General features: G+C 52.1%; 1 protein-coding gene across 1 annotated transcript; it reads right to left on the reverse strand.

The window, feature by feature from the left end:
• Window positions 1-503: 503 nt before the first annotated feature.
• Window positions 504-7,530, reverse strand: LOC308513724 (serpin A9-like; the record flags this gene model as incomplete). The annotated part of the gene is made up of 4 exons (XM_081083888.1): window positions 504-737; window positions 2,287-2,434; window positions 4,324-4,594; window positions 6,900-7,530. 4 exons carry the CDS (start codon window positions 7,528-7,530, stop codon window positions 504-506), a joined length of 1,284 nt encoding a protein of 427 aa, XP_080940014.1.
• Between the last annotated feature and the right edge of the window lie 221 nt (window positions 7,531-7,751).

Raw genomic sequence — 7,751 nt, forward strand, 5'->3', positions numbered from 1 at the left:
CAAACCGGAGCCTGTCGGCCTGATTCATTCCTGGCACGTATGAGGTGCTCGGTGTGTTTTTGTTGAATGAATAGATGAATTCAGGCAGCCACTGAAATGCCGCATAACAACAGCCTGGCCTCTGTGACTTACCCACCAGACCGCTCTCAAATCCACACCCTGGAGGCGCGTGGGAGCGCTGTGCGGCCAGACTCACGTTTTAGGTTTATTGCTGTGATTCTGAAGTACAGGCCACTGGCCTGCATGTCACCACCCCCAGCGGCTAAGGAATGGAAATATACCAACCCAGACACACCCCAGCAAGCCAGCCGCCTGGGAGAGCATGGAAGGGGGTGTGCCGGGGCTCAGGGGCTTGGTCTGTGACTGGATCTCTGCTGATTGGGGTGACTGAGCCTCGGGGAGCACATGCAGCTCCGCGGGGTCAGGTGGACCCTCACACAGAGGCCCGTCCCCCTGTCCCCGGGATCTGCAGGCCACGCGGTTTGTTTATTTCCTGTGCGTTGTTATCGCATCATCCGCGAAGGGCCTTTCCGCGCCGGGAACTGGGTGGGATCTTCCACTTTGCCCAGGAAGAGCGTGGTCTGCGCGGCGCTGCCCACGATCAGCAGCAGGAAGGGCCTGTTGAAGCAGACGGTGTGGGAGGAGCTGTCTTTGGAGCGGGCGGTGAGCTTGGTGGCCGTGGCCGCCGCGGCCTTGGTGCCCGCCTCACTGACGTCCACCACCGCCCGGTGGGCGACCTGCCGAGGGAAAAACAGACACCGACATGGTTGAAAAAACCCGAGCTTTGATGCTTTGCCTGGGAATGGGGACACCTCCACCCCCACCCCCCACCCCCAACCCCCCAGAGGCCAAGTGCCTGGCCTGAGGCTTGCCGCTGATCAGTTGGCTCTTAGACATGGAGATGACTGGTTACCAGTAGAGCCCAGAAAGACCTAGGTTTGAGTCCCAGTTCCGCCACTCATTGTTGCAAAAGTTATTTAGAGGTCGCGTGCTTCACTTTCCAGATCGATGAAAGGCCGGTAATAATTGCATGCATCCCACGGGGTTGTTTGACGAACTGAAGGAGATCTAGGAAGTGTGCATACCAGAGTGATTGCCGCAGCCGTGGCGGGGGCACGGCCATCAGGTACTACTGACTGTCGCACCCTACTTGGTCTTCTGGAAGAAAGATCCTTACGCTGGGCTCACGCACTGCCAGCCTCAGGGCCCTGTGACTCCCAGCAGTCACAGCCGTTGTTTTCATATGTGCGCATGGGTTCATAGTGCTCATCATATTTTTTGTCCTCACTCAAGGATATGTTTATTGATTTTAGAGAGAGAGGAATGGGGGGGAGGAGAGAGAGAGAGAGAGAGAGAGAGAGAGAGAGAGAGAGAGAGAGACTGATTACCTCCCATATACCCCCTGACCAGGAATTGAACCCACAACCTAGGTATATGCCCTGCACAGGAATCAAACCCACAACCTTTTTGGTGTATGGGACAACACTCCAACCCACTGAACCACCTGGCCTGAGCTGCCCATCATGTTCTTGTGGAATCTGTACTCCTTCCCTGGACACCAGTGACAAAGGCCCCGTTCCGTGGCCCAGGGCCACTTCGGAGCATTGTACTCTGTTCCGAAAACCAATTTTAGGTCAGGGATCAGAAACCCCCGCAGACAGGCATTAGGCAGGTGACCCAGTGGGACGAGGAGACCTGTTGTAGAGTGTGGGGTCCACGGGGACCCTGGAGGGTGCCCTCCGCCTAAAAGGGGTGCTCCCGGCTCAGCCCCAGCCAGAGGCCACTGTGTAGAGGTTTGGCCTGGCTACTTGGGAATTGTGCTCGATGATTTGTTTCGAGAGAATCGGAAATCTGAATGCTTAGGTCCAATACCCTACATTGTGGAAGTCAGCTCCCTCTCTTCCTAGCTTCCTTGCTTTCTTGTTGTACACCACAGGGCACTAATGGCCATGGGCAGCCGCATTAGGGCCCAGTGTGAGGGCCTGGGCTCCAGGGGGCACCTGCTCATCTGCAGCAGGTGTGGGCGGTGCCGGGTTCTCAGGAAACTGCCGTTGAACTCTAGGAGCACTTGTCTGGCGAGGGATAACGGTGTGTGGGAGGTGTGATGGCCACGGAGCAGCAGGCCTGGCCGCCATGCCAGGCGGCCCTGTCTCTGCCACAGAGAAGTCTCTTCGCCTCCTGGGGACTCTGTTTCCGGGTCCGTGAGGTGAGCGTGCTCGATCGGTCGGTCTCTACGGGCCCTTCCCACTCAGGCTCAGATGCGAATATTCTCATTGACCAACTCACTTTGGAAACTTTCAGGAAGCCTTTCTTTGTGATTCCAGAAAAATCGGCGTTTTTGTCAAAGGCGTCCCGGATGCCCATCTTCGGGAGCACGGTTTCCAGGTCATAGGAGGTAGATGTGGAAAACTTAGGGATGAACACCTCTATCCACCTGGGAGGAGGGAAAGGAAGAGGTGAGGGCACAGGCCTGGGTCCCAGCTGTTTCCAGGTGACGTTTCAGGAGACTGCTCCCGCGAGGCCCTGCTGGTTGCTGCTGAAGGGCCAACACATGCCCGTCGGCTAACCAGGCTGTGCTGGAGGGGAGCCTCCGGGACGAGCAAGCCCAGCCCTGAGGAGGACAGAGATGGAATAGAGGCCCCTAATGAGGGAGGGCAAAGCAGAGAAGGGGCCTCAACCAGGGACGCTCTGGCAGAGGCCACGGGCAGTGACGGCAGTGAGCCTGCCTCCCCGGGCCAGATGCCACCCACCAGCCCTTCTGGAGACAAACCCTGCTGACCCTCAAGAGCAGCCCAGTCCAATAGAACTTTCTGCAAAGTTGGAAATAGTCTCTGTCTGTGGTGTCCAGTATGGCAGCCACCAGCCACATGTGGCGATCGAGCAATTGAAATGCAACTAGTGCCAACAAGGAACTTCATTTTTAAGTTTATTTTAATTAAATTTAAATAACCACCTGTGGCTGCTGGCTGCTATGTTAGACAACACAGCCCTGGATTTGGCACTTCCCAGACCCCTCGGTAATAGTTTCCCTGAACCAAGAGTGAACAGCCCGCATTTATTGGGCATTTACTATGTGCCAGGCATTGTCTCAGGCACATTCATGAACTTATCTCCATTTTAGTGATGGTAAAGCTTAATTTTAGCGCTTTGCCCAGTCATGTGCTTAACAAGTCACAGAAATGTAAGCTCAGAGTGTGGGTGCTACTCATTGATGGGCTCCTGTTGACATCAAGCACAGTGGACAGCTCTCGCTTCCCTGCCTTGGGTCTTGCACTGGCTTGGCCATCTTCATCTCTCTGCTCTGTCTCTTTACAGACACCCCCACCCCCACCTCCATGCTGGCTCCTCTGCCTCCATCCAGCCCTGGTTGCAAGCTAAGAACAGAAGAAACCTGAGAAACCTCCTGCAGTGTCTCTTGATCCCCAACTGTACATCTTCCGTAGTGCGGTTTCCTTTGCCCAATATGCCTCTCCGAGCTCTGTGAGCTACCCACGCCTTCATGTTCTGTTCATACTTGTGGCTCAAACCACCATCTCCTTGAAGGCTCCCATCATTCCAGCTGAAAGTCACCTCGCTTTGCTCAGAAGCGGCTCAGCACTCCGCCTGCTCCCACCCCTGGGCATTGATCTTTGTCTTTTCTGAACTATGTTGTCCCTGATCCTTCTTTTCTCTCCTCCTAGACCATGCCCACAATGCCAGGACAATATTGCTAAGAGATCAGACATAAGACTCCTTTTTATCTTATGGTTAACATCCCTTCAATACTACCCATAATTACAGAACTAATAATTTTATTATTAGCGAACATTTATTGGACACTTCCTATCTCCCTGGCATTCTTCTAAGCACTTTATAAATAGGAACTTGTTTTATCTTTTCAACGTCCTATGAGTTGAGTGATATTATTACCCTCATTTTGTAGGTGAGCACCAGTGCTGTGTGTGTTGGTCTTTATGGAATCCTGCCCTGGCATTAAACATCACAGTGGTGGATGGAGTAAGCTCAGCTAGCACAGAATAGCTACAGTGACAGAATAATTTCACAGAGGCATGTAGCGTTGTGACCTTGGGTAATTCATTTCCCCTCTTGGAGCCTTGTTTCCTTGCCTGCGAGTGGGGGTGATAACACTCCTCATCTGCCAGGTGACTGTGAGGTTCGAGTGAGAAAGAATGCTGACACACAGCACCGAGCTCCCTGCCTGGCAGGCAGTTGGTGCTCACTTGCAGGAGTGATGATCGCACAGCTGCTGTCGCGGCCTCTCCTCATCCTGGGATGTTCACCATCACCTGCCTCAGGCCCCAGCAAATTGACACAGGTGCCCACCTCTTCTTGAGTAAGTGGCTCCACTTCCTCAGGGTCCTGGAGGACAAGGCCTGCTCCAGCTGCTGCATCTTGCCTGGACTGGGGAGGACGAAGAGGGCCGTGCTGCCTCCTTTGTAGTCCATCTGTAGCACAGAGCAGTTCAGCTCTGGGTCCACTCCAAAAGCAAACTGCTCCACCTGGTGCATCATAGGGACCTTCACCGTGGTCTTGCCCACCACAAACGGGTACATTTTACTCGTATACGTCGGGTTAAAGGGCTTCTCCCACTTGGCTACACAAAGAGAGAAGGAAAGTCTTGAGTCACAGTGAGGTGAACAGCCAAGGATCTCTGAAAACTCACTCCAGCATAAAAACAATGAGCAACTCCCAACAATGATTAAAATTGCCTGTTCTAGAACTCTGGACGTTAACCAAATGCCTTCAGCAAACAGAACCATCCATTGAAGAAAAACATAAATTTTGGTCAGAATGGTCAGCTTTGTGGTATTTAACTTGCCCTAGTTCCACTGCCCACACCCTTGACAAATAACAGCCTGCCTTTGTGGTGAAATCCAGCCACCTGACAGCCACGGAGGGAAAGACATGGGGCCAGAACCTTTTCAGAGACTCACTCTCAAAGAACTCTCATCATTTGAGCTGTCGCACGCTTCCCTGGAAGGCATCACTCGAAAAGCTGTCTGTATGTGATCTGATTGGGAGCTCAACCAATGCAAAAAGCCCTGTCGTTTCCTTGGGGAAAATTAGTCAAAGATGGTTACAGGCACTGACAAATTGAGCAGCTTTCTGAGGCTTTAGATAACAATTGATTAATCAAAAAGCTTAATAGGGCAGATGGTGGAGGTGGTATTTGCAAAAATGACAGAGTAAGGACCTCTGAGTAGTCACCCTTTCATAAAGGCAACAAGAAGAACTGGCAGAAATAGAACCAGCATTTTCAGAACACTGGGAATGTAGCAAAGGCTCCTAGTAACCTGGGGAGAGTCCATTCAAGAAAAATGGCTGAATTTCGATGAGAACAGTAAACTTTGTGGCATTTTAACTAGTATTCGTCTCCTCCTTCTCTCTCTAGCTCAGCAGTAGCTTTGAAAAATAGAAGACTGTATTCCCAGCACCAGCGGGAGAGGAACAGATATGGAGACATTTCAAAGCCTCATTCCCAAGGACTGATAGTTATTTGACTGATAGTTTCCTGGACAGTCCCACTGCCAGGCTGCTCTGGCTCCTTCCCCTTGCCCACCCGGCATGACCCAGGGTGACACCCGCAGCGAGTTCCACCAGGGGCCCATGCTCACACCCCGATGCTGGGCCAGTTCCACCACCTCCCTGGAGCCACTGACAAGTTGATTGGCATTCACTCAGCTAAAAGCACGTCTCCTCCAGGTCCAGGGAATATTTGCCAGGAACAATTAAAGGCAAGTGTTTTAGCTGCTTGGTTGCCTGGCGCAGGATAACAGCTGGGACAAACAACAGACTAATCAAAAAATCTAAAAGAAAAAGCTGAGGAAAGAGATGTCATGGAGACTGAAGAGCTCAGTGTACCCTGGGCATTTAGATGCTGTGCACATGGGTAACGCGATGTGGATGTTTGAAAAAAATACATGAAGGCTGTAAGCTCTTCCCTCCAGTGGACCTTGAAGGTCGGCACAAACAGAAACTGAATGGGGACTCAGAATTATAAACTGCCTTGATGAGTGTGGATGGCATGCCCCACCGTACACACAAAGGCCCTCTGCAAAGACTGGGCCCTCTGCTTATGTGTGCCAGGCCTTTAAGAAACCTCTGCCCAGTCATTTAAATGACCAAGAGGAGACGTCAGTGGCCACACATGACCAAGAACAGACTTTAAAACTTAGTTCAGAAAAAGCACCAAACAAACAGCTACTGCCACAAGCAATGAGAACAAACCCTTGGCAGGGGGCGAATTTCAGAGCTGCCATATTACATTATTTTAAAAATCCAGCCTTTACCACAAAACATCTTTGGCATAAAGAGAAGCTAAGTATGGACCATACCCAGGAATAAAAGCAATGTACTAATACCAGAAACGAAAGAAGGAACACCACCACAGATCCTATGGACGTGAAAAAGAAAATAAAGGAATATTATCAACAACTCTACCCACCAAGTTGATAACCTAGATGAAATGTCCCATTCCTTGAAAGACACAATTTGCCAAAACTCACGTAAGAAGTAGTAGACAATGTGAATAGTCTACATCTATTAAAGAAGTTGACAATAATAACTTTTTAAAACAAAAAAGTTACAGGCAGGGGCAAGAGATACGATCCTTTCTCTCAAGGTCATTTCTAGAAAAAAAATTTTCCTATGGGCTGCCCACCGAGCCTGATGTTAGCCCCTCAGGACACATAATCAGGCTACACAAGGACAGACCTGAATGAGCCCATTGCACTTGATAAACTGAGATGGCCAAGGTCATGCACCCAGCTAGTTTCAGAGCTAGTTCCAACGTGGCCTCTCCTGCTCCACCCGCTGTCCAGGGTCTGTCTAGCTTGCTTACTTGCCTGGGCTTGGGGAGGAACAATGTTAAAATCAAAATCAACCTCTCAGAGTCTCACCGTCAAAGAAGATGTAGTTCACCAGGACCATGGCTGTCTGAGGTTCAAGGTCCTGAATTAAGTCTACAACCTTCCCTTTGGTCTCCTTCTCCACGTAGCTGTTGATCCTCTTCCGGGCGGTGGAGCTGTCGGAGAAATCCGTGGAGGAGACCTCCGACCCGTACAGCCGCTTGGCGTTGTCCAGGAAGCTTGTCTGCAGCTGCAGCTCCCTTTTGATGAAGAGGACACTCCCCATCCTCAGGTCCAGGTCCTCGCTGGGGACGCCGAGCGCGTGGACCAGGTGCTGGAAGCCTTGCTGCACGGCGGACTCGGGCATGCGCGTAAGGTTGAACCCCAGGCTCTGGAGGAGCTGGCTCTTGGTGGCCGAGCGGGCCCCGAGGGAGAGCATGGCCAGGGAAGCAGAGACGCTCACGGGGGAGAAGAAGATGTTCTCACTCGGGGTCTTCAACACCAGCCTCCGGTACAGGCGGAAGGCGAAGTCGGTGTTGCTGGCGGCCACCTGGGAGGCAGGGGTGCTCCTCGCGGAGGGTGGGCGGGGGGCTCCTTTGCTGGGGGGACTGGGTGGGGACACACAGTACATCGGAGCCCAGAGGCTAATAACTAGGAATACTTGATAAAAGGAAGATGCCATTTTGGAACGAAGTAAGCCTGCAAGAGAGGGAAGAACATTGAGAGGAGGTAAGGCAGGCGTCTGGCTCCTGAATCAGAGGCCATGCAACCTTCCACACCAGGAGCAATTGAATGGGGACAAGCAGGACAGTTAGCAGCTCCCAGGAGGGGGTGGCGTGTCGGGGGGGGCGGGGGGGACGACAGACTGCAGAATCAGCTGTGCAGCGTGTGGCTGGATTCCTG

The sequence above is a fragment of the Myotis nattereri genome (genome assembly GCF_964212035.1).
Source record: "Myotis nattereri genome assembly, chromosome: 1".
NCBI classification, from domain to species: domain Eukaryota; kingdom Metazoa; phylum Chordata; class Mammalia; order Chiroptera; family Vespertilionidae; genus Myotis; species Myotis nattereri.